Genomic DNA, 26,584 nt, shown 5'->3' on the forward strand with positions numbered 1-26,584 from the left:
TTGTATGGACAATTTGTCGTCGTTAATGACTTAATTCATTTTACAGATCTTTGTAGTTCTCCTCATTCGACCAAGAGTTTTTTCCTCTCTTCTTAGTTTTATGGCAGTGCGCGAGCGCATGTGGATGGGCTGAATGGATGGTTGGTTGGTTGCCCCCAAAAACAATAACACTAATGCCACAAAATAATTCATAAATTTGTGTGTGTTTGTACAAATGTGCGTTTGTTTCTGCCGTACAGAATTTCGAACCCACAAAAAAATAACAAAAACACAGTAGCCATCTCAAATGTCCATTAAAATCCTCTCTTGTTGTTGATGATATCCCTCAAAAAATAAAAACAAAAAATTATTCTATTCTCACTAAATGTTCCACAACTGCCGTGGTGATGATGGCAATGATGATTAAAACAAACAAAACAATGTCCAACGATCTTAGTGAGACCATTCTCACTACAAGGAGGCTGTGGAGAAGTGGGGAATACCCAATGACAGGCGGCCTGCCTGCCACACTCACTGAATGAGCGAGCTAACAACTAGCCAGTGAGTGACTATAAGTGCCGTCGAGAACAATGTAATGATTTCAGTCACTTGTGTGGGTGAAAGCCATCAACAACAAATTACAAGAAAAGATCTGCATAACCGACAAAACTTAAAAAATATTTAGAGAATTTATTAATTTTTCATCAATACGGTATTCAAATTCATCGTGCCATGGAATTCTATACGAACTATGATGGTCAAATGGATATGTGTTCGAATAGTCGTATAAGCCACTCAGAATCTGATTCATCGAATGGCAAACCCAGACATGCAGTAAATGCTCGTGAACGTTGTCGAACTCAAAGGTATGATAGAAGGAATTTGAAGTGTAAATATTTAAAATTGAGTGAATTTAAAAGAAGTCCATATATTTTCAGTGTAAACAGTGCCTTTAACACCCTGCGCACCCTGATTCCCACGGAACCGTATGACCGTAAATTGTCGAAAATTGAGATATTACGTTTGGCGAAAAGTTATATTTCACATTTGGATGCTGTCATAGTTACAGGTGAGGAATAAAAAATCAAAAAATCTCTAAATGAAAATCCGTCCTAAAATACACCTGTAGAACATTTTTTGAGTAGCCGATAATATAGGTAAAATTAAAACTCAAAATTATGAATGAAAAGTCTCAATTAAAAGGGGACTACTTTATTTTGGTCGCCAACTTGACAAAATTGTTCTTTAATTACCGAAATTATAAGCATTTACAGGGTGAGATAAAAAAACTGCAACAAAGTCAAACGCCATAATTTTTACATTTTTTTTTTTTAAATTTTATTGAATGAAAGCAAAAAATGTCGGAAATAGCATCAAATTTTAGAATAAGTTTAGGTTCGTTTGAATTGGTCACCTTTGGCATGAATTATGGCCTTCAAACGGGCAATGAAACCGTCACACGCTGCCCGAATGTTGCTCTGCGGTATTTTGGCACATTCCCGGCGAGGCGCTTGCTTAAGGTGATCGACACTTTGATATTTTTAGTGTCAACCTTGTTTTCCAAAATACTCCAGACACAAAAGTCCAACGGATTGGTATCTGAAGATTATGGTTGTCATTGTGCGCTGGAAATGAAATGAGGAAGCTCATTTTGTAACCATTCTTGGGTGGCGCATGCTGAGTGCGATGGTGCTGAGTCCTGTTGGAATGTCCAAGGTCTGCCGCCAAAATGTTTGCGTGTCCAAGGCTTTAATACACCCTCCAGAATATTTTCCGCGATAATATTCGGTATTTATTCTGATGCCACAGTCGATTAATACGAGCGGAGAGCGACCATCGGCTGTTATCGCGGCCCACACCATCACCAATGCGTACATTTTCCGGTGACCTCTTTGTTAAATAAGACACGATCATTTTGTTTGTTTACAAACTGCTGGACAACGAATGTTTTCTCATCGGAGAAAATCAAATTCGTCAGTTCACCACTTTCGACCAAGCGAAGCTACTTATTAGCTCTTTTGAGTCTATTTATTTTCTGTTGCGGTGTAAGTTCTTGCACTTTTTGGAATTTCAATGGCTTTACCCCGAGCTTTTCAATGGAATATTGCGATATGTTCAGCTCAAGGGCCAATTTTCGGCCACTGCGAAGCGTGTTTTGACCAAGACGCATCTTTACTTTTCGAACTATTTCTGCTGATGTTGCTGTTTTCTTCTGTCCACTTCCTTGACGTTCCAGTATCACGCTAACGAGCGATGGTACGACGAGACACAAAAGATTTATTCATATTTAAATGCTGGAGTGCTCTAACGATAGCCACTTGTGGTTTTCTTAAATTCCATCAAGGATAATTTTTTTTGGAAAATTCTTACCAAAATGCTTTTGTACGCTGGAATAATTTTAACAGCTGTCGGACGAGTGGCTTAGAAATGACAGCAGTCTGAAGTTGGTTGAAGTTTTTTCATCTCACCCTGTACATATATACGTGGTTGGGTCAGGCATAAGTATTTCGTGGAATTACAAACGGAATTACAACATTTTATGTAACCTCCATAGTATGGTGGAGGGTATAAAAAACTGCTAAACTCAGCCGGCGAACTTTTTACACCCTCCGCCCTTTGGACAGTTAAACTTTTTCAGTATCGAGGTCCAGTATTTGAGCGAGGTCCAGTATTTGAGAGGCGTATCTTATATTATGTTATTAGAAATTTACTATACAAAATTAAAAAAAAAATATGGGATCATATACATAATTTCCTATTTGAAATATGAAATTTAATACATTCCAAAAAATTCTGTTGAAAATTTTGTAAATCCACAAAATACTTAGTTTGGGATGTTCTTTAATATGTATGTTATATGGACCTAGGTAGACAATTACCTGTCAAAGAAAATGGTAACTGCAAATACTAAATATATATACTTTGGGGGTCTAAAATACTAATTTCGAAATGAAACAAACGGAATGACAAACTTAGTATACACTCCATAGTATAATGTAAGGTATAATAGAAATAACAATCGGATGGATTGAGCTAGAAGTGGGTCAGTTCGTCCATTTTTACACAATTTTTGGATAGATATATGATGATGTGTTGGTTCATCATTGAAATCGGGAACTTTCAGAAATAGTTTGATAGGCATATCACAATATGGAATCAGAAACCCTTTTTGAGATAGGAAGGACACAAGGACTAAACACAATTTTACTATAATTTAATCTCAATCTTCTTACAGGCAACACAGAAAAACCTTGCTCATTATACTCCGGACAATCACATCAATGCAGCGATATTCGAGAAGAAGGATCTCGGACAAGTATATGTACGTTTTGTGCCAATAAATTAAATAAATGTTAATTAATTCTATTCTAGCTTTAATAATTTATCTATCAAATTGTAATTTGTAAGTTATATGAATAAATAACATTTTAAATATATTTTTTCGTTTTTAATCGTTTAATCAAATCCGTTAAAAATTCTGTTGAAATCTTAAAAATACCGAATGTATATAGAGTACATACGACGACATGGACCTGCATAGGTAACTTTTATCATAAGCCATTATAATATTCAAATGCAAAACTTAAAAAAGTCGGTGAAGAATGTAGCTAAAATCATAAAAATGCTGAATATCGGGAGGTACCGTTAATGGGGGTTATACGAAGACGTGGACCTGCACAGACAGTTTTCTGTCTTAGTCTGTAGTATCCATTACTAACTTCAAATACCATATTTGAAAAAAATTCCGGTGAATAATGTCGCTAAAATCACCAAAATATCGAATATCGGGATGTACCGTTATATGGGGGCTATACCAAAACGTGGACCTACATGGCCCATTTTCAATACCAAAAGTACTGCAGACATAATATACATTTCGTTCGGAACCTACAGTGATTTCTACAGACGGATAGACGGACGGACATCGATAAATCGACATAGAATTTCATGCTGATCAAGAATGTATATACTTTGTGGGGTCTAAAATGTATATTTCGAGGTGTTACAAACGGAATGACAAACTTAACATACTATGGTAAATTTGTAACAGTGTCAATGATAGTTTGTGTAAATAAATAAATTTTACTATTTTAGTGTATTTATTTAAATAAATTTTTTTACTTACCATTAAGATACGAAATGTATTTAAAACATATACTCTGACGATCATCCATGAAATATATTTTTGTACATGTTTTTTTAAACAATAATACAATTGTGTTGTAACAACTTCTCTTGGTTGGCCTTTTAGCTCTCTACCAACAACGCACTTATTTCTCACTCATTATCATTATTACTGTTGGCTCTCTTTGCTGTTTGCTCTCTGTTTACATTTGCAACGGACGCTGCAAATTTCTTTGGCCAATAAATTAAAATTGTAAATTTATTTTTTATGCACATAAAAATGCAACATTTTTCATTTGGGATCACTATTCCGAGGATTCTATTAACAATTATTTCAACGAACACAAGAATTTAACTTAATTTTCGAATGGAATCACAATAAAACACCACATGCTTGCTACCGTACCGTCCCGAGATTTCATTCGATTTACCGGTGAAATTCGCGTAATTTATCGAAACGACATGACAAATAAACATTTTTTATACTTTTTTATACATTTCAACCGTTTGATATACGAATAAAACAAATTTTAATTTAGATAAAATCACTTGTGTTGCGCTTTGCCCAATAACCGATGGCACACTGACTGGACAGTTGCAAAATTTGGTATGTACACAAAGGCTGACATTAACAAAAAACAAGAACAAAGTAGACCAGACTGTTTTTTTTAATTATCATATTTCCACAATTTTGAAAAGGTTAAAGTGTCTAAGCTTCTACAGAAATTGATACACTCGCGATTATTTTGTATTTATTTACACCTACTTTAACAAAAAATATAATATTTATATTTATTTTATTAGATATTTTAATAATTTTTAATTTTTCTGGTACAGGTCACTTGTTTTCTTAAAAAAGCTATCCACAGGAATTTACAACAGAATCCCCTTGTTTTGATTTCAGCTATTTATCAACAACATTCATATTCTGCTCATTTCTAACTCACCATCGTTATTGCTTTTGGCTCTCTTTGGTTTTGCTCTCTGTTTACATTTGCAATGGACGCTGCAAATTTTTTGGCCAATAAATTAATTTTTTCTATATTCTTAAAATAAGCAGATAAAATTGCAAAACTTTTCATTTGGAATCACTTTTCTGAGGATTCTGTTAACAATTATTTCAACGAACACAAGAATTTAACTTAATTTGAATAAAAATCACAATAAAACACCACATTCTTGCTACCGTACCGTCCCGACATTTCATTCGATTTACCTATGCAATTCGCGTAATTTATCGAAACGACATCACAAATAAACATATTCTTTAGTTTTTTATACATACAACCGTTTGATAAAACAATAAATCCATTTTTATTTTAATTAAATCACTTGTGCTGCGCTTTGCTCAACATCCGATGGCACACTGAGGGAGCAGTTGTATAATTTAGTATGGGTGCGATGTCACCAAATCAGAGAGATAATTTTGATAATGCAGTATATAGCAAAGACATAACAACAGTACTACCTACACTACGATGATATTAATCGAAGACAAAAAACATATTTGCTGGAAATACAGTGTTATCTATAACAAGTTTACAGTCAAATGTAGATGGCGTACTTTTCAAAATGTTGTTTTAGCGATTATGTGAGATATGAATTAACGGGAAGCGCGTCTATACTACTTTACCTTAAGGCCAACGCAAAATGGACGCGTTGTGAATTATCGACATATAAATTCTCTTGGTAGTTGTTAATTTTGATGATGTCAAACGTAAAATAACGTGTAGAGCGTTCATTCTGTTTTGCCCTTAACATATTTTTCGGACTAACAAATACTTAGCAGGAATTTAAAATGTATTTAGGTGTCACGGCCCTACAATATGCCTGACAATGGCGAGAAGTTGGATATTTATGTACGCAAAGCAAATCTTTTGGTACGGCCATAGACAAATGCAAATATAGACAACGAAAAGTTAGTTTCGACTATTTATCCAGGTGGCTGTCAGCATGTTTTGCATAGTCAACATACTGATTAACGCAGACGACCCACTCGACTACGAAAACACATTTCATCGTTTTTTCAAGAATTTTACTTGATTATTCCGATATTTTTCAATGCCATCACGAAATCTTCAATTATCTTATATTATGGAACAATATTCAAATGACAAATATCCCATAGTTTATGATATTTTTAACATTTTAGAATTTAGTGACTTCAAGATTCTCAAACCACTAAAACGATATAGACGACATCTGCTGATCCGACTTTTTTCGAAGATAAACGGTGAGAGCATTTCTTCGTCTGTTTGGTCTGTTCCAGAACCTAAAAGATTCAACTACTTTATTTATTTATAATTGCTCTGTTCCAGTACCTGCAAGAATGTACTAGTTTTGCAACTTTCTTCGATATCATAAAGGGAAACCGCTTATCGTAGTAAAAGCGTTTGCATTCTTGCAGTTCGGGAAGAGACCAAATATCTAGACAACAATTTTATGTTCATCCAAAATATATATATGTTATGGTGGAGTCTATAAAAACCGAATATATAAATAAATAAAATATTACTATAAAAATCGAATATTAGAATACATATGAAAGCTAAAAACTATGAAACTTGTCGATAACATCCTACCGATAATTAAATTTAACATGTAACTATATTAACATACCTTAAAAAATTAGGCCAGTGTCACATACATTTTGTATTGGGGAATAAACGGCATATATTAAACTTGTTTTTCCCACTTTCTATTAAAACACACTTAAAAAACTAAACGCTATTTGTCTCCTCACCGATTAACAAGAAAATCGATTTAACAACAATGTGATTTTTCGATTATTTTCCTCCATATAATCGATTATTCGATTACTGTACTAATAACTTGCGCATCCCTAATCTGCTACCAACTCCATTTGTCATTGTCATCGCCATTTGTCATCGTGTGTAGTGCATAAAATTCGAACAAAATAAAATGGTAATAATTTAATGAAAATCCTGTAAAAATCACAATGAATTGAATTAAAAAACAAAGTTTATCGTACAATAACTAAAAGGAAATAAAATGGAATTGATTTTTCGTGTGTATATGGAAAATAAAACAATGTGAAATTGCCGGGTGTTAGCTCCGGACGCAGAAAATGAGAAATTTGTATTGCGCGACAGAGGAGCACAATGACCGCATCATTTAATAAAGTGAAAAAGTCATCGACAATAGCTAGCGGCAGCAGCTGCTGCTGCGGTGGTGTTAGCGGCGAGGCGTATGAATGAGACAGGCAGCGGCAGTAAGCTGTGTGTGTGTATTGTAGAGTTTTAGACGATGCACGTGAGAATTTTATTCGAGATAATTCGCAAAAACTATGATTTTTCCAAGTAAATTTATGAAATTTGTTTAATAACCATAAAGAAATTCTACTGCCGATCAAGATTTTTACAAACGAATGTCGAAAATTCGAGATATAACCATTTGGTGGTAAACGGCGTGTTGGTGTATGATTCATGCATATACATAAATTTTACACCCATATAAGATGCCATAAATGTGTGTTTGAAACATAAGAATTTTAAATTGAATATTTAAGAATGATTCAATCATTTGTTTTTTTTTTTAATTATACAAATAATTCCTTTTGTTTGGAATAGAAAATCTCTTGCCGTATGAAAAATGTTAGGTTATGCCGAAAAGTCACACTCCTTAAAACGGTTTATGTTACATAGGGTTGCCAACGTACAAATGAATAGTTTGAGTCTGCTGCCGGCAAAAACGTTTGTGTCCTGTCGTCTGCTCAAGTACAAAAACAACAACAACAATATAGATTTGACAGTACAGTAACAGCCAAAAGATCAATGACATTTTTATTTCCCATCACAGCTGTTTACCATCTGCTACCCTCCCCTTTACACTCCTTCATCCCCTTTTAATAATGTATTTTGACTATTTTTCTATTTTTAGGAGATGTCATTAAATCCCGTCCGTGTTCTCAAAAATGAGGCACAGGAAGAAAAGGCCGAAATGGCGCGTTTGTCATCTTTCATCGGTGCTATTGCCATTGGTGATTTGGTGAAAAGCACCTTGGGCCCCAAGGGTATGGACAAAATCCTCGTGGCTCACGGCCGCCAAGCTGGCAAAGTGGAAGTCACCAATGATGGTGCCACCATTTTGAGAAGCGTTGGTGTCGATAATCCTGCCGCCAAGATTTTAGTCGACATGTCTCGTGTTCAAGATGAAGAAGTTGGCGATGGCACCACCTCCGTTACGGTGTTGGCCGCCGAGCTGTTGCGTGAAGCTGAAAAATTGGTTGATCAAAAGCTTCATCCACAAATCATTATTGCCGGCTGGCGTATGGCTACTAATATTGCCCGTGAAGCTCTCACCCAAGCATCCCAAGACAACTCCGCCAATGATGCTAAATTCAAGGAAGATCTTATGAATATTGCCCGCACTACATTATCCTCCAAGATTTTACATCAACACAAAGACTTCTTTGCCAAGTTGGCTGTAGATGCTGTTTTGCGTTTGAAGGGTTCCGGAGAATTGCATGCCATTCAAATTATCAAAAAGACAGGTGGTACTTTGGATGATTCGTTCTTGGATGAGGGATTCTTGCTGGACAAGAAGCCCGGTGTACATCAACCACAAAGGGTAAGTGTGTTGGAATATTTTATAAATATGTAATTACGTTAGGCTTGGAGAACAAAGTGTGCTCTATCGACGCGTCGAATTGGTTGTGAATTATGTTGCATTTCTTATACATATCACAGCCATTTTGACGAGTTCGATGGAGTTACAATAATCAACAAATGTGAGAATGAGAAGTGTGTATTCAAGCATCAAACAGTGACATTTTGTTATCGGCCTAGAATTAAGGCTCTTTTACGACTCCGAATGAAGTTTACAGACCACCCAGGATGGAGTTTTTAAACGACTCCAAACAGTGTCTATTAATGGTCCTGAAGGGAGCCTTTAAACAACCCAATAGGAAGTGTTTAGATGTCCGAAAAGGTAGTCTTTAAACGACTCTGGAAGGAACAACTTAGATGACCCAAAAAGGCAGTCTTTAGACGAACTGAAAACGACCTGAAAACTCCCATAAAGAATGGCTTCAAAGTCGTTTAGATACTTTTTTTGGGCCTTTAAAAACAATTTGGGTCGTCTAAACGCTTCTTTTTGGCTCGTATAAAGACTCCGTTCTGGGTCATGTAAAAACTCATTTCCGGGCCATTTATAGGCACTCTTTGGAGTCGTCTACTTGATGGGAATCTTCGGACGAACTTCAAAGGAATATTAAGATGACCCAGTAAAGAGGCTTTAAGAGTCTATAGACAACCCTGTTACCTACAATAATTTAGTACGTCTAATAATCTGATGTGTATATAAGTGATCTCAAAATGCCTATTTTATATTTAACATCCTCTATTGAATACGATTCTAATCTATGCCTAATATAATTCACCTATTTTTAGATTGAGAAAGCCAAAATTCTCATTGCCAACACCCCCATGGACACAGATAAAATCAAAGTGTTCGGCAGTACCATTAAAGTAGATTCCTTAGCTAAAATTGCCGATTTAGAAATGGCTGAAAAGGAAAAAATGAAGGACAAAGTCCAAAAGATTCTCAATCACAATTGTAATGTATTCATCAATCGTCAGTTGATTTACAACTACCCTGAACAGCTGTTTGCCGATGCTGGAGTTATGGCCATTGAACATGCCGATTTTGATGGTATCGAACGTTTGGCTTTGGTAACAGGCGGTGAAATCGTTTCGACTTTTGATAACCCCTCTATGGTGAAGTTGGGCGAATGTGACCTCATTGAACAGGTGATGATTGGTGAGGATACATTGTTGCGCTTCAGCGGAGTCAAATTGGGTGAAGCCTGTACCATTATTATTCGTGGTGCTACACAACAAATTTTGGACGAAGCTGATCGTTCGTTGCACGATGCTTTGTGTGTTTTGGCGGCCACAGTTAAGGAGTCTCGTGTCATTTATGGTGGTGGCAGTTCAGAGGCTTTGATGGCAAATGCCGTGTTCAAAAAGGCTGCCGAAACAGCTGGCAAGGAAGCCATTGCCATGGAAGCTTTTGCACGTAAGTGTTACGAAGGAAGATATCGTGTTTTCTAATTCATTTATTTACGGATCATTTTTTCTTACAGGTGCTCTCTTGGCTTTGCCAACTGCTATTGCCGACAATGCTGGTTATGATTCTGCTCAATTGATTTCCGAATTGCGTGCTGCCCACGCCCAAGGCAAGACCACAATGGGTCTGGATATGGACAAGGGCAAAGTTGGTGATATGAAGGAATTGGGCATTACCGAATCCTTTGCTGTCAAACGTCAAGTTCTTATGTCTGCCTCCGAAGCCGCCGAAATGATATTGCGTGTAGATGATATCATTAAGTGTGCCCCCAGAAGACGTGTTCCCGACCGTGGTTATTGTTAAGTCAATCATCATCCTATTTTACTTACATTATCTACACACAACTCATGTTCTCTTTACATTTACAACAATGTGTTTATATTAATTTTCTCTTGTTAAAACAAATGTTTATTTTATTAACCTCAAACAAACAAACAACAACAAAAAAAATACACAAAATTATTAAAACTTCATCCTATCGTATTATATTAAGCTACTACGTTCAGTACTTTTTACTATGCCCCTGTCTATGATTTGCGCTACTTTTTATTTAAAAAAAAAACTATGTGGGTGTCGCATTTATGTTTGGCAAAGCCAAAACAAGTTCGCCTCCACAACGCTTCTTTTTTAACCAAGAAAAAAATACTATTTTTCTTTTACGCCACACAAATTTTAAATGTGTCTTAAAGTATGTGAAAAATAAATAAACCAAGCTACACCTTATGTATTTATAATACACTTAAATAACGGCTTTTTACTTTCAAAACCTCATTTAGTTTTTATAATTTTAACAAATAAAAAAGACTGTTTCAAAATGGTCAATACGCCGAGAAACTCAGTATGGACTTTGATTTTTCGAAGGTAAACCTATAGAGATAATAGTCAAATTGTTTCTCACAGAATTATCTGCAATCAAAACGGGGGGACAAGTAAAACAACACCAGCAAATAATTTAAAAAAAAAAGAAAAAAAAAAACTTGGCGTACCTACCAAGTTCACCAATATTAAAATGTCACTTATAGAATTCGCAAAGCTCTTCTCATAAAAGGCCGAAAGGTTTTCGCAGAGGAGACGAAAAGGTCTCTTATAGAAGACCAAAACGTCTTCTCATAGAGAATCAATAGGTAGTCTCATAGAGGACCAAGAGATCTTCTCAAGATTAATAGGTTTTCTCATATATGACAATAGGTCTTATCGTAGAGGACTAATCGGTCTTCTCATAGAAGACCAATAGGTCTTCTCATGGAAGACTAATCAGTCTTCTCATAGAAGACCAATAGGTATTCTCATAGAAGACCAAGAGGTCTTCTCATAGAAGACCATTAGGTCTTCTCATAGAAGACCATTAGGTCTTCTCATAGAAGACCAATGGGCCTTTTCTTTCTTCTCATAGAAGACCAATAGGTCTTCTCATAGAAGACCAATAGGTCTTCTCATAGAAGACCAATAGGTCTTCTCATAGAAGACCAATAGGTCTTCTCATAGAAGACCAATAGGTCTTCTCATAGAAGACCAATAGGTCTTCTCATAGAAGACCAATAGGTCTTCTCATAGAAGACCAATAGGTCTTCTCATAGAAGACCAATAGGTCTTCTCATAGAAGACCAATAGGTCTTCTCATGGAAGACCAATAGTTATTCTCATAGAAGAAGTGTCTTCTGTTTAGAAGACCAACAGGACTTTTTATGAAGACTAAGAGGACCAATAGGTCTTGTCATAGAAGACCAAAAGTTATTCTCATAGAAGAAGTGTCTTCTATTTAGAAGACCAACAGGACTTTTTATGAAGACTAAGAGGTCTTCTCATAAAAGACTAAGAGCTCTTCTCATAGAAGACCAATAGGTCTTCTCATAGAAGACCAATAGCTTTTCAAGATGGATATTTTCTGCTCGGAATATATTTTATAACAACAGACTACACGAAAGTAAAACACACTTTCCTAAGTTAAAAATTTCAAAAAAACATTAAAAGTTTATTTCAGACCTTTCGTGATGATGTCAATGCAGTATTTGTCTTCTCATAGAAGACGAATTGGTCTTCTCGTAGAAGTCGAATTGGTCTTCTCATGGAAGATGAGTTGGCCTTCTCATAGAAGACGAATTGGTCTTATCTTAAAAGGCGAATTGGTCTTCTCATAGAAGACGATTTGGTCTTATCTTAAAAGACGAATTGGTGTTCTCATAGAAGTCTTCTTCTTATAGAAGTCCAAAAAATGTTCTCATGGAAGGTCAAGAGGTAAAAAGGCCTTCTTTATAGAAAATGTTGGTGTATAATTTTAACTTACCACTGCTGACGGCAAACTCTTTGCCACTTAAGATGTGATACAATAAATTCTTCATTTCGAAGGGTGATAAATTCAGCAAATGTTCCGAAGCAGCTTCGCCATCACAGTTTAGGGTACGCGACAATTCCTTGGCCATAACTTGAATAATTAAGCCGACACGCAGACGTAACATTTCGTGGAAAAGTTGTGGCTCCGTGCGTATAAACATGGCAAGGTAGACCATCAACTCCTGGGTTAACATGGCCGTACTTTCGTCATCACCATAAGCCTGGAAAAAGGAAAGATATTTTGCATTAATGAATCAAAAATATTCATAAATAAATTAAGTTAATATTTTAATACTCACATCATGTATCAATTGCCTTAGATCCGCCTCGGGCAATGGCGCCGTAATGGTGTACTCATTATTTGGCGGCATACCAACGGTAACCTGTTTTTGTCGCACCAACAAATCGGTAACAGCCTTGGCTAGATCTTCAACACGTTTGCCCAACATACCGGCCGTGTGACGTACAAGCCCCCAGAGTTTTTGCTGGCAGGCCTTCTCATACAATCCCTTCAACAAATCGCGAACCGTAACGACGCGACCTTCTTCCAGCATTCCTTCAGATTGAGATATATTAATAGTAATGTTGGCATGATTATTGGGCGTAGATGAATTATTGGAGTAGGTCTTCTCATAGAAGACCAATAGGTCTTCTCATAGAAGACCAATAGGTCTTCTCATAGAAGACCAATAGGTCTTCTCATAGAAGACCAATAGGTCTTCTCATAGAAGACCAATAGGTCTTCTCATAGAAGACCAATAGGTCTTCTCATAGAAGACCAATAGGTCTTCTCATAGAAGACCAATAGGTCTTCTCATAGAAGACCAATAGGTCTTCTCATAGAAGACCAATAGGTCTTCTCATAGAAGACCAATAGGTCTTCTCATAGAAGACCAATAGGTCTTCTCATAGAAGACCAATAGGTCTTCTCATAGAAGACCAATAGGTCTTCTCATAGAAGACCAATAGGTCTTCTCATAGAAGACCAATAGGTCTTCTCATAGAAGACCAATAGGTCTTCTCATAGAAGACCAATAGGTCTTCTCATAGAAGACCAATAGGTCTTCTCATAGAAGACCAATAGTTATTCTCATGGAAGACCAATAGTTATTCTCATAGAAGAAGTGTCTTCTGTTTAGAAGACCAACAGGACTTTTTATGAAGACTAAGAGGACCAATAGGTCTTGTCATAGAAGACCAAAAGTTATTCTCATAGAAGAAGTGTCTTCTATTTAGAAGACCAACAGGACTTTTTATGAAGACTAAGAGGTCTTCTCATAAAAGACTAAGAGCTCTTCTCATAGAAGACCAATAGGTCTTCTCATAGAAGACCAATAGCTTTTCTCATAGAAGACCAACACACCGCTTCTTCAAGATGGATATTTTCTGCTCGGAATATATTTTATAACAACAGACTACACGAAAGTAAAACACACTTTCCTAAGTTAAAAATTTCAAAAAAACATTAAAAGTTTATTTCAAATTGTTTTTTTTTTTCTAAACTGCATTGACATCATCACGAAAGGTTTCTTCATGCAATTTACATTTTAAAATTGACTACTAACTATAATAATAATAAAAATGTTTGGACCCAATTGAATGTAAATGTAATAAAGCGGCAGAGCAGATATCATGTGATCACAACTATACTTTCAAAATAATACGAGTGAAAGAAAGTAGGTAGTTATGTTTTAAAACTGCTCTCCAGGCTACCAACAAGGTCTTTATATATATTCATTTGTTAACGCAAGAAACGAATTATGTATTACATTTCGAGTTGTAGCAACAAAGAACCAACAACAAATACAATCCAAACATTTCATATACATCCTACATCTATCTGATGTATAGCGGCGTTTCAGCAAAAAATAAAAAATAAAATAAATGATACGAAACAAAACTAAAACTAGAGAAAATAATTTAATTTCGACAACAATATTCTTCATGAAGCAAACGTATGTGGGGGATTAGCAAATGGCGCATTCCATTTCGCCATGTTTAGGAACACAATCCAAGACCAAAGCCACGGCCCGGGCCATATAGGTCATGGTACCATAACTACCGCTGGGAGCACTAAAACAAAACGAAAACATTTATTTTAATTGTCACTAGATTTCATTTAAATCCTCACCTATCATACAAATGTTGACAAATATATGCAGCACCACCGCACAACAACATACCCGATGCAGCCTGATGCTGTTGATTGCCATCCTTGGATTTGGCACAGCACAAAGTTGCATCGCCCTGCACCTTGCGTTGATCCTCCAAAAACAATTGATTGGCTTTGTGAACCAAATGTTCCACATAGATAATACCACCCAAATTAGGCACCATATTATGTTCGGTGACCAGTGTCAAGACCATTAGAGCCTCTACCACCAGCTGACGATATTCCGGTTGGGGTATTTGATTTAATGCCGTTTCAACTTCTAGAGCAAATTTCAACTCGCCCGGAGTCATTTCTTGTGTCAAACTTTGTTGCAGAATACGTCCTTCAATGGCTAAGCCTTGGCATTTTTCCAGTACACTCCAGACACGTGAATAGAAATCACGTGGTACACGATTTAAAGCGCCATCTAAACGTCGTCGTCTCAACCATTGTCCTTGTCGATCATCAATGGTGGCAATTATGGCATCCTCACCTTCGGGATCACCCAAACCAATTTGTGATTTTTTGCTAACGCGACTCGATTTGCAGCTAACAATGGAGAGATTACCGCGAGCAACTGTGGGGGGACGGGAGAGAATAAAAAAGAAAACACACAAGAATGTGTTAAAATATTGCGAAAAGATGCGCTCTTAGAAAATAAAACAAGTTTAGGTTCTTCTTTCGTAGAAGACCAAAAAGTCTTTTCATAGTAGATCAAAGTTCTCATAGAAGACCCATAGATATTCACATAGAAAACGATGAGGACATCTCGAAGGCCTTCTCCTTTCTTCTCATAGAAGTCGAAGAAATCTTCTCATTGAAGGCCAATAGATATTTCCGTAAAAGGCCTAGATGTATTCTCGTGGTCCAAAAAGACTTCTCATAGAATGTCAAAAGGACTTCTCATAGAAGGCCAAGAGGTATTCTCGTAGAAGACGAAGAGGTCTTCTCACTTAGACCAATAGGTCTTTTCATAGGAGCCAAAGAGGTCTTTCCATAGAAGGCCAGAAGGTCTTCTAAAAGAAGGCCAAGAAGTCTTCTCATAGAAGAGCAAGAAGTCTTCTCATAGAAGGCCAAGAGGTCTTTTCATAAAAGGCCAAGAGGTCTTCTCAAAGAAGTTCAAGAAGCCTTTTTATAGAAGGCCAAGAGGTCTTCTCATAAAAGGCCAAAAGGTCTTTTCAAAGAACACCAACAGGTCTTCTTATAGAAGACCAAAAGGTCTTGGTCTTCTCATTGAAGACGATTTGGTCTTCTCATAGAAGACGATTTGGTCTTCTCATAGAAGACGATTTGGTCTTCTCGTAGAAGACGATTTGGTCTTCTCGTAGAAGACGATTTGGTCTTCTCGTAGAAGACGATTTGGTCTTCTCGTAGAAGACGATTTGGTCTTCTCGTAGAAGACGATTTGGTCTTGTCATAGAAGACGAATTGGTCTTCTCAAAGAAGACGAATTGGTCTTCTCATTGAAGACGATTTGGTCTTCTCGTAGAAGACGAATTGGTCTTCTCATAGAAGACGAATTGGTCTTCTCATAGAAGACGAATTGGTCTTCTCATAGAAGACGAATTAGTCTTCTCGTAGAAGTCGAATTGGTCTTCTCATGGAAGATGAGTTGGTCTTCTCATAGAAGACGATTTGGTCTTATCTTAAAAGGCGAATTGGTCTTCTTATAGAAGTCCAAAAAATATTCTCATGGAAGGTCAAGAGGTAACAAGGCCTTTTTGTAGAAAATGTTGGTGTATCATTTTAACTTACCACTGCTGACGGCAAACTCCTTGCCACTTAAAATGTGATACAATAAATTCTTCATTTCAAAGGGTGATAAATTCAACAAATGTTCCGAAGCAGCTTCGCCATCACAGTTTAGGGTACGAGACAATTCCTTGGCCATAACTTGAATAATTAAGCCGACACGCAGACGTAACATTTCGTGGAAAAGTTGTGGTTCCGTGCGAATAAACATGGCAAGGTAGACCATCAACTCCTGGGTTAACATAGCCGTACTTTCGTCATCGCCATAAGCCTGGCAAAAAGGAAAGATATTTTGCATTAATGAATCAAAAATATTCTTAAGCTAAGTCTATTCTTAGAAAGGAACGTAAAAAATATTATGAACAAATTTTCAATGGACTAAATGCTACTCATCTCTGGAGACAACTTCATGCCGGTGGTATCGTTGACAATGACGTCAACCTCTCAACTGACTTTGATGTTAATGTTTTGAATGAATATTTTACTCAAGAAAATGGTGTTGGCAATGTTATTGTTGATTTTCCAGATATTGATAGACAATGTCATACATTTTCTTTTAATTGTGTTTTCGAGATAGATGTATTTGAAGCCTTTCAGCAGGTCAAATCGAAGTCTGTAGGTGTTGATGGAGTACCCATTAAATTTTTGAAATTAATCTATCCATATATTTCTAGACATTTCACCTATATTTTTAATACAATGTTTACAACATCGACCTTCCCGAATGACTGGAAAATTGCTAGGGTTTTCCCTATTTCCAAAAATAAAGGAAGGAACACTATTGAGAATTTGAGACCTATAAGTATACTACCGTCGCTTTCTAAAGTTGCCGAACATCTCATAAGGCTGCAGATTCAATCATTTATAGATGACAATAAATTTTTGATTAATTATCAATATGGATTTAGGCGTGGTCTCAGCACTACTTCACTTTTAGTAGACTTAACTGACTTGATTAGAGAGACAATTGATGGACGTGATAGTGGTGTTCTTGTTGCGCTGGATATTTCGAAAGCATTCGATTGTGTGGATCATTCAATGCTGATTGAGAAACTGTTCTCATTATATGCATTTGACAGTAATTCTTGTAAATTAATTGCTTCATATTTATCTGGACGTTCTCAATATGTTTCATATAATGGCGAGGCATCCAGCTTACGTAATATTTACAGCGGGGTACCTCAAGGTTCAATTTTAGGTCCGCTTCTTTTTGTTTTATATGTCAATGACATTAGTAGCATTCTAACTAATTGCGACTGTCATCCGTTTATGTATGCGGACGACATTCATTTATTTTTTAAAGGTCAATCAGACTTTCAACTAGAGAATACCATAAATACAACATTAGGTAATATTTCACGTTGGTTGAGAAATAATAATCTAGTAGTAAATGTTTCTAAGACAAAAGCAATGACATTTGGTTCACCTTGCCGACTGAATAGCGGTATTAATATACAGGTTAATGGTGTAGCGGTGGATTTTGTTGACCGCATAAATTGTTTAGGTGTTGTTCTTGATGCCAAGCTTGATTTTTCTTTGCATATTGATGCACTGTACCCCAAAGTTATAAATATGCTCCGAAAATTACACTCAACTGATTTCTATTTGCCCTTATTTGTAAAGAGAAATCTTGCTCATTCTATGTTATTTTCGGTAATTTCCTACTGTATTGAAGTGATTTCTGGTACAACACATGAATATTTAATGAAATTAGAAAAACTTTTTAACATCATTGTAAGATATGTTTATAATTTGCGTCGTTTTGACCATATTTCTGCGCATGCAGTCCTCTTTTTAGGAGTGTCATTCTCTACTTTTGTTAAACAACGCGTGGTTTCATTTCTATATAAATGTATCTGTTTAAATCTTCCTGGTTTTCAGCGAGATCGGCTAGTGTTCTCTCGGTCTACTAGGAATACGCAAATAATTTTCCCTCATTTTTCTACGTCTCTATATGAAAGATCTTTCATAGTTCGTTCCGCACGAATCTGGAATCAGCTTCCAGCTGAGCTACGACAATTCTCGTTTTCCCGCGGTGTTTTTCGCCGCATGTTTGAAAACTTTGTAGAGGCAAATGGAGGTTAACAATTTGTTTGTTAATGATATTGACGATACTGTATCGTTTGATTAAATATTGTTTTTTTTTTATTACCAGCAATAGACTTAAATTTATTTTCATTGGCTGGGGAGCCTTTTTGTCCATATTTTACATATGATTTCTTAGGTTACTTTAAGATACACTATGTAATATTTTTAATATGTTTTTTTTTTATTTTGGAGTACACTTTTGTAGTTTTGATAGTTGTGATACTTATTGGCCTAATGGCTTTTTCATTGCAACATATAAATAAATAAATGAAATGAAATGAAATAAATTAAGTTAATATTTCAAAACTCACATCATGTATCAATTGCCTTAGATCCGCCTCGGGCAATGGCGCCGTAATGGTGTACTCATTATTTGGCGGCATACCAACGGTAACCTGTTTTTGTCGCACCAACAAATCGGTAACAGCCTTGGCCAGATCTTCAACTCGTTTGCCCAACATACCGGCCGTGTGACGTACAAGGCCCCAGAGCTTTTGCTGGCAGGCCTTCTCATACAATCCTTTCAACAAATCGCGAACCGTAACGACGCGACCTTCTTCCAGCATTCCTTCAGATTGAGATATATTAATAGTAATGTTGGCATGATTATTGGGCGTAGATGAATTATTGGAGTTGGAACCATCAATGACCACCGTTGGTGGCAGGGGAGGCTTGGCAAATAGGGGACTTTTTAAAGCAGATTCGGAATCAAGAATTTCATCCACGAGTGCGCAATCGATTTCTTTTTTATTTTTTTGGTTTATGTTAATATATTTAAATTTAGATTTGCATGCAGAAAAAACACATTTCCCCAAATTTGTTTTTATTTTATTAAATGATGACGATGAAAACAAATGCATTGTTTTTTTTAATAAATAAAAGCGTTAACATAGAAGTAATGCCATAGTTGAGAGAAAAACCATCAAAATATTTCAAAAAAAGTATAAATGTGCGCAGTTTTTTTATTGAAAAAATATGGACGATGAAAATAATTGTGGTAGTATGAAAGAGAAGAAAGAAAGTAAATGGTTAAAATGTTTTGTTATAATCCAGAAAGAAAAAAAGCAATATCTGCATTTTTGCAAGATTTCAGAAAACTACAATTGAAAAATAAAGTGTTCGAAATTGAAGAGTATTTCTTGTGTATTCTGTATTGTTCGTATCAAAGTTGTTTATGTTGTTATAACACACCATTTTGGTTTTAAATTTTGTATGTACATACATCTAGGGACTATTGACTAGACACAATTTTCCATGGACTCAATAGGATTGTGGGTCTGGTTTGATTGTCCCATCCTATAAGAAGCTTCAAATAATTTTTATATAAACTTCGATGCCACCTTTGATATATACATTGCAGATTCTCGCTACACAGGGTGAGATGAAAAAACTGCAACCAACTTAAGACTGCTGTCATTTCTGAACCAGTCGTCCAACAGCTGTTAAAATTATTCCAGTGAAATCTCATTATATTGCCTACAAGCGTACAAAAGCATTTTAGTGAGAATTTTCCAGAAAAAAAAAATTATTCGTGATGGAATTCAAGCGTGATAGTGTGATTTCTTTATATTTGGCTGGGAAACAGCAAGTGAATATCGTTAGAGCACTCCAAAATTTAAATCACTCGTTACCGTGATACTGGTAGCGTAGCCCGATGTCAAGGAAGTAGACGGAAGAAAACATTAACATCAGCAGAAATGGTTCGAAAAGTAAAGAAGCGACTTGATCGAAACCCGTGTCGCAGTGGCCGAAAAATGGCTTGTGAACTGAACATATCACAATATTCCATTCGGCAAATATTGAAAATAGAGCTCGGGGTAAAGCCATTGAAATTCCAAAAAGTGCAATAACTTACACCGCAACCGAAAGAAAATAGACTCAAAAGAGCGAAAGAGTTGCTTCGCTTGGCCGAAAGTGGTGAAATGCCGAATTTGGTTTTCTCCGCTCCGATGAGAAAACATTCGTTTTTCAGCATTTTCTAAACAAACAAAATGATCGTGTTTACTTGCCAAAGAGGTCGGCTGAAAATGTGCCTCCTCGGTTGGCCACCAGAACTCAAGCGCCGGCCTTGGTGATGGTATGGGCCGCCATAACAGCCGATGGTCGCTTTCCGCTCGTATTAATCGACCATGGCATCAGAATAAATGACCGATATTATCGCTATTATCTGGAGGGTGTATTATAGCCTTGGGCACGCAAACATTTTGGCCGCAGACCTTGGACATTCCAACAGGACTCAGCACCATCGCACTCGGCACGCGCCACTCCAGAATGGTTACAAAATGAGGTTCCTCGCTTCATTTCTAGCGCACAATGGCCACCAAAATCTTCGGATACCAATCCGTTTGACTATGGTCTCTGAAGTTTTTTGGAAAGCAAGGTTGGCACTAAAAAATAACAAAGTGTCGATCACCTCAAGCAAGCGCTTCACCGGGAATGGGCCAAAATACAGCAGAGCAACATTTGGGCAGAGTGTGACGGTTTCATTGGCCGTTTGAAGGCCATAATTCCTGCCAAAGGTGACCAAACAAATCTAAACTTATTCTAAAGTTTGATGCTATTTCCGACATTTTTCGCTTTCATTCAATAAAATTTAAAAAAAAAATTAAAATTATGGCGTTTGACTTTGTTACAGTTTTTTATCTCACCCTGTACTTTTCAAAATGGCACCAAATGCGCTGATATTCCTTGTAGTTCCGAAGATATTAGCAATAAAAATCATGAATTGAGATTTTCTCCAGCAATATTTGTGGAGAAGGCAACAGCAATTGGAGTGAACCCATATTTGGAGGGGATCCAATAGTGGTAGGAATATTGAAATTTAAAGTAGAAGGAGTTAAATGGTATACAAATATTACTAGGCGCGATATCTTTTCAAAGTTGGATATGAGAGATATTGTCTCAAAAAGACAATTATGCTGTACATTATCCGACCAGACAAACGAGAGAATTTCTAACAAAAATATGGAACTAAAATATACCCAGTGGTTAAAAAAATCTTCTTGAAACCCAAGTTAAAAAAAATTCTCGGATATTGGTTTGAGTACAAAAAAATACTGTATAAATTGTTATACTTAGTCCAATCAGATGTGTTTAGATCCCTACAAGTGTATCAATCTGATTAAAAAATCTAATTAGTGTAAACAGTGTTGTGTTGTGGAAAAGAGTTCTGTGAATATTTATATTGGTGCAAGTTAAATTGGAGAACTTTGTGTTTGGATTAGGGACAAAAGGAGTAGAAAGACAAAAATCACCCTCATATAGACAACGAATTGGTGTTCTCATAGAAGTCTTCTTCTTATAGAAGTCCAAAAAATGTTCTCATGGAAGGTCAAGAGGTAAAAAGGCCTTCTTTATAGAAAATGTTGGTGTATAATTTTAACTTACCACTGCTGACGGCAAACTCTTTGCCACTTAAGATGTGATACAATAAATTCTTCATTTCGAAGGGTGATAAATTCAGCAAATGTTCCGAAGCAGCTTCGCCATCACAGTTTAGGGTACGCGACAATTCCTTGGCCATAACTTGAATAATTAAGCCGACACGCAGACGTAACATTTCGTGGAAAAGTTGTGGCTCCGTGCGTATAAACATGGCAAGGTAGACCATCAACTCCTGGGTTAACATGGCCGTACTTTCGTCATCACCATAAGCCTGGAAAAAGGAAAGATATTTTGCATTAATGAATCAAAAATATTCATAAATAAATTAAGTTAATATTTTAATACTCACATCATGTATCAATTGCCTTAGATCCGCCTCGGGCAATGGCGCCGTAATGGTGTACTCATTATTTGGCGGCATACCAACGGTAACCTGTTTTTGTCGCACCAACAAATCGGTAACAGCCTTGGCTAGATCTTCAACACGTTTGCCCAACATACCGGCCGTGTGACGTACAAGCCCCCAGAGTTTTTGCTGGCAGGCCTTCTCATACAATCCCTTCAACAAATCGCGAACCGTAACGACGCGACCTTCTTCCAGCATTCCTTCAGATTGAGATATATTAATAGTAATGTTGGCATGATTATTGGGCGTAGATGAATTATTGGAGTAGGTCTTCTCATAGAAGACCAATAGGTCTTCTCATAGAAGACCAATAGGTCTTCTCATAGAAGACCAATAGGTCTTCTCATAGAAGACCAATAGGTCTTCTCATAGAAGACCAATAGGTCTTCTCATAGAAGACCAATAGGTCTTCTCATAGAAGACCAATAGGTCTTCTCATAGAAGACCAATAGGTCTTCTCATAGAAGACCAATAGGTCTTCTCATAGAAGACCAATAGGTCTTCTCATAGAAGACCAATAGGTCTTCTCATAGAAGACCAATAGGTCTTCTCATAGAAGACCAATAGGTCTTCTCATAGAAGACCAATAGGTCTTCTCATAGAAGACCAATAGGTCTTCTCATAGAAGACCAATAGGTCTTCTCATAGAAGACCAATAGGTCTTCTCATAGAAGACCAATAGGTCTTCTCATAGAAGACCAATAGGTCTTCTCATAGAAGACCAATAGGTCTTCTCATAGAAGACCAATAGTTATTCTCATGGAAGACCAATAGTTATTCTCATAGAAGAAGTGTCTTCTGTTTAGAAGACCAACAGGACTTTTTATGAAGACTAAGAGGACCAATAGGTCTTGTCATAGAAGACCAAAAGTTATTCTCATAGAAGAAGTGTCTTCTATTTAGAAGACCAACAGGACTTTTTATGAAGACTAAGAGGTCTTCTCATAAAAGACTAAGAGCTCTTCTCATAGAAGACCAATAGGTCTTCTCATAGAAGACCAATAGCTTTTCTCATAGAAGACCAACACACCGCTTCTTCAAGATGGATATTTTCTGCTCGGAATATATTTTATAACAACAGACTACACGAAAGTAAAACACACTTTCCTAAGTTAAAAATTTCAAAAAAACATTAAAAGTTTATTTCAAATTGTTTTTTTTTTTCTAAACTGCATTGACATCATCACGAAAGGTTTCTTCATGCAATTTACATTTTAAAATTGACTACTAACTATAATAATAATAAAAATGTTTGGACCCAATTGAATGTAAATGTAATAAAGCGGCAGAGCAGATATCATGTGATCACAACTATACTTTCAAAATAATACGAGTGAAAGAAAGTAGGTAGTTATGTTTTAAAACTGCTCTCCAGGCTACCAACAAGGTCTTTATATATATTCATTTGTTAACGCAAGAAACGAATTATGTATTACATTTCGAGTTGTAGCAACAAAGAACCAACAACAAATACAATCCAAACATTTCATATACATCCTACATCTATCTGATGTATAGCGGCGTTTCAGCAAAAAATAAAAAATAAAATAAATGATACGAAACAAAACTAAAACTAGAGAAAATAATTTAATTTCGACAACAATATTCTTCATGAAGCAAACGTATGTGGGGGATTAGCAAATGGCGCATTCCATTTCGCCATGTTTAGGAACACAATCCAAGACCAAAGCCACGGCCCGGGCCATATAGGTCATGGTACCATAACTACCGCTGGGAGCACTAAAACAAAACGAAAACATTTATTTTAATTGTCACTAGATTTCATTTAAATCCTCACCTATCATACAAATGTTGACAAATATATGCAGCACCACCGCACAACAACATACCCGATGCAGCCTGATGCTGTTGATTGCCATCCTTGGATTTGGCACAGCACAAAGTTGCATCGCCCTGCACCTTGCGTTGATCCTCCAAAAACAATTGATTGGCTTTGTGAACCAAATGTTCCACATAGATAATACCACCCAAATTAGGCACCATATTATGTTCGGTGACCAGTGTCAAGACCATTAGAGCCTCTACCACCAGCTGACGATATTCCGGTTGGGGTATTTGATTTAATGCCGTTTCAACTTCTAGAGCAAATTTCAACTCGCCCGGAGTCATTTCTTGTGTCAAACTTTGTTGCAGAATACGTCCTTCAATGGCTAAGCCTTGGCATTTTTCCAGTACACTCCAGACACGTGAATAGAAATCACGTGGTACACGATTTAAAGCGCCATCTAAACGTCGTCGTCTCAACCATTGTCCTTGTCGATCATCAATGGTGGCAATTATGGCATCCTCACCTTCGGGATCACCCAAACCAATTTGTGATTTTTTGCTAACGCGACTCGATTTGCAGCTAACAATGGAGAGATTACCGCGAGCAACTGTGGGGGGACGGGAGAGAATAAAAAAGAAAACACACAAGAATGTGTTAAAATATTGCGAAAAGATGCGCTCTTAGAAAATAAAACAAGTTTAGGTTCTTCTTTCGTAGAAGACCAAAAAGTCTTTTCATAGTAGATCAAAGTTCTCATAGAAGACCCATAGATATTCACATAGAAAACGATGAGGACATCTCGAAGGCCTTCTCCTTTCTTCTCATAGAAGTCGAAGAAATCTTCTCATTGAAGGCCAATAGATATTTCCGTAAAAGGCCTAGATGTATTCTCGTGGTCCAAAAAGACTTCTCATAGAATGTCAAAAGGACTTCTCATAGAAGGCCAAGAGGTATTCTCGTAGAAGACGAAGAGGTCTTCTCACTTAGACCAATAGGTCTTTTCATAGGAGCCAAAGAGGTCTTTCCATAGAAGGCCAGAAGGTCTTCTAAAAGAAGGCCAAGAAGTCTTCTCATAGAAGAGCAAGAAGTCTTCTCATAGAAGGCCAAGAGGTCTTTTCATAAAAGGCCAAGAGGTCTTCTCAAAGAAGTTCAAGAAGCCTTTTTATAGAAGGCCAAGAGGTCTTCTCATAAAAGGCCAAAAGGTCTTTTCAAAGAACACCAACAGGTCTTCTTATAGAAGACCAAAAGGTCTTGGTCTTCTCATTGAAGACGATTTGGTCTTCTCATAGAAGACGATTTGGTCTTCTCATAGAAGACGATTTGGTCTTCTCGTAGAAGACGATTTGGTCTTCTCGTAGAAGACGATTTGGTCTTCTCGTAGAAGACGATTTGGTCTTCTCGTAGAAGACGATTTGGTCTTCTCGTAGAAGACGATTTGGTCTTGTCATAGAAGACGAATTGGTCTTCTCAAAGAAGACGAATTGGTCTTCTCATTGAAGACGATTTGGTCTTCTCGTAGAAGACGAATTGGTCTTCTCATAGAAGACGAATTGGTCTTCTCATAGAAGACGAATTGGTCTTCTCATAGAAGACGAATTAGTCTTCTCGTAGAAGTCGAATTGGTCTTCTCATGGAAGATGAGTTGGTCTTCTCATAGAAGACGATTTGGTCTTATCTTAAAAGGCGAATTGGTCTTCTTATAGAAGTCCAAAAAATATTCTCATGGAAGGTCAAGAGGTAACAAGGCCTTTTTGTAGAAAATGTTGGTGTATCATTTTAACTTACCACTGCTGACGGCAAACTCCTTGCCACTTAAAATGTGATACAATAAATTCTTCATTTCAAAGGGTGATAAATTCAACAAATGTTCCGAAGCAGCTTCGCCATCACAGTTTAGGGTACGAGACAATTCCTTGGCCATAACTTGAATAATTAAGCCGACACGCAGACGTAACATTTCGTGGAAAAGTTGTGGTTCCGTGCGAATAAACATGGCAAGGTAGACCATCAACTCCTGGGTTAACATAGACGTACTTTCGTCATCGCCATAAGCCTGGCAAAAAGGAAAGATATTTTGCATTAATGAATCAAAAATATTCTTAAGCTAAGTCTATTCTTAGAAAGGAACGTAAAAAATATTATGAACAAATTTTCAATGGACTAAATGCTACTCATCTCTGGAGACAACTTCATGCCGGTGGTATCGTTGACAATGACGTCAACCTCTCAACTGACTTTGATGTTAATGTTTTGAATGAATATTTTACTCAAGAAAATGGTGTTGGCAATGTTATTGTTGATTTTCCAGATATTGATAGACAATGTCATACATTTTCTTTTAATTGTGTTTTCGAGATAGATGTATTTGAAGCCTTTCAGCAGGTCAAATCGAAGTCTGTAGGTGTTGATGGAGTACCCATTAAATTTTTGAAATTAATCTATCCATATATTTCTAGACATTTCACCTATATTTTTAATACAATGTTTA

The 26,584-nt window shown here is 36.6% G+C and overlaps 5 protein-coding genes across 16 annotated transcripts in view; 2 read left to right on the forward strand and 3 right to left on the reverse strand.

The window, feature by feature from the left end:
* LOC101900727 (uncharacterized) overlaps positions 1 to 5,261 on the reverse strand; it is a 211,836-nt gene extending 206,575 nt beyond the window's left edge. The window contains exon 1 of the mRNA XM_059120898.1: positions 4,106 to 5,261. The gene's annotated coding sequence lies outside the window, so the exon portion shown is untranslated. The remainder of the gene's footprint in view (positions 1 to 4,105) is intronic.
* LOC101888101 (transcription factor 15) lies at positions 510 to 3,386 on the forward strand. Of its 3 annotated transcripts, none has more exons than XM_059120900.1 (3): positions 510 to 845; positions 900 to 1,048; positions 3,215 to 3,386. In XM_059120900.1, the coding sequence occupies exons 1-3, from the start codon at positions 712 to 714 to the stop codon at positions 3,334 to 3,336; spliced, it is 405 nt and encodes a 134-aa protein (XP_058976883.1). In that variant the 5' UTR covers positions 510 to 711; the 3' UTR covers positions 3,337 to 3,386. The 3 variants fall into 3 exon arrangements, with proteins under 3 accessions (XP_058976883.1, XP_058976884.1, XP_058976885.1); XM_059120901.1 differs by having other exon boundaries at positions 511 to 845; positions 903 to 1,048; XM_059120902.1 differs by having other exon boundaries at positions 566 to 845; positions 918 to 1,048; positions 3,215 to 3,374.
* A 1,616-nt stretch (positions 5,262 to 6,877) lies between the features above and the next one.
* Positions 6,878 to 10,667, forward strand: LOC101887429 (T-complex protein 1 subunit beta). The gene is made up of 4 exons (XM_005191662.4): positions 6,878 to 7,029; positions 8,005 to 8,694; positions 9,516 to 10,143; positions 10,211 to 10,667. The coding sequence occupies exons 1-4, from the start codon at positions 7,027 to 7,029 to the stop codon at positions 10,495 to 10,497; spliced, it is 1,608 nt and encodes a 535-aa protein (XP_005191719.1). The 5' UTR covers positions 6,878 to 7,026; the 3' UTR covers positions 10,498 to 10,667.
* Positions 10,668 to 12,407: 1,740 nt separating this feature from the next.
* LOC101887929 (probable phosphorylase b kinase regulatory subunit alpha) lies at positions 12,408 to 13,157 on the reverse strand. The gene is made up of 2 exons (XM_020039678.2): positions 12,825 to 13,157; positions 12,408 to 12,746 (listed from the first exon to the last, which is right to left on the reverse strand). Exons 1-2 carry the CDS (start codon positions 13,077 to 13,079, stop codon positions 12,423 to 12,425), a joined length of 579 nt encoding a protein of 192 aa, XP_019895237.2. The 5' UTR covers positions 13,080 to 13,157; the 3' UTR covers positions 12,408 to 12,422.
* A 1,263-nt stretch (positions 13,158 to 14,420) lies between these two features.
* The window catches only part of LOC101887767 (probable phosphorylase b kinase regulatory subunit alpha), a 28,839-nt gene continuing 16,675 nt past the window's right edge, over positions 14,421 to 26,584 (reverse strand). For 8 of the 10 annotated variants that reach the window (XM_059120907.1, XM_059120906.1, XM_059120910.1 and 5 more), the window contains 3 exons: positions 25,882 to 26,149; positions 24,106 to 24,703; positions 23,870 to 24,047 (listed from right to left, as the gene is read on the reverse strand). In XM_059120907.1, coding sequence (XP_058976890.1) covers positions 23,942 to 24,047; positions 24,106 to 24,703; positions 25,882 to 26,149 — 972 coding nt within the window. In that variant the 3' untranslated portion in view covers positions 23,870 to 23,941. Of the gene's footprint in view, positions 14,599 to 14,656; positions 15,255 to 21,904; positions 22,173 to 22,250; positions 22,508 to 23,869; positions 24,048 to 24,105; positions 24,704 to 25,881; positions 26,150 to 26,584 lie in introns of those variants that run through there. The other 2 variants (XM_059120912.1, XM_059120908.1) reach the window with 1 other exon arrangement.

Source organism: Musca domestica, unplaced genomic scaffold (assembly GCF_030504385.1).
Source record: "Musca domestica strain aabys unplaced genomic scaffold, Musca_domestica.polishedcontigs.V.1.1 18, whole genome shotgun sequence".
NCBI lineage: Eukaryota > Metazoa > Arthropoda > Insecta > Diptera > Muscidae > Musca > Musca domestica.

Bases quoted from the DNA above. Each gene is read 5' to 3' on its own strand.
- LOC101887429 (XM_005191662.4), top strand. The intron at 8,695-9,515 runs GTAAGTGTGTTG...ACCTATTTTTAG, and splicing joins GTGTACATCAACCACAAAGG to ATTGAGAAAGCCAAAATTCT. The intron at 10,144-10,210 runs GTAAGTGTTACG...TTTTTCTTACAG, and splicing joins TGCCATGGAAGCTTTTGCAC to GTGCTCTCTTGGCTTTGCCA.
- LOC101888101 (XM_059120900.1), top strand. From the start codon at position 712: ATGGAATTCTATACGAACTATGATGGTCAAATGGATATGTGTTCGAAT. The intron at 846-899 runs GTATGATAGAAG...TGAATTTAAAAG, and splicing joins GAACGTTGTCGAACTCAAAG to AAGTCCATATATTTTCAGTG. The intron at 1,049-3,214 runs GTGAGGAATAAA...ATCTTCTTACAG, and splicing joins GGATGCTGTCATAGTTACAG to GCAACACAGAAAAACCTTGC.
- LOC101887929 (XM_020039678.2), bottom strand. From the start codon at position 13,079: ATGCTGGAAGAAGGTCGCGTCGTTACGGTTCGCGATTTGTTGAAGGGA. The intron at 12,747-12,824 runs GTGAGTATTAAA...TCCTTTTTCCAG, and splicing joins TAAGGCAATTGATACATGAT to GCTTATGGTGATGACGAAAG.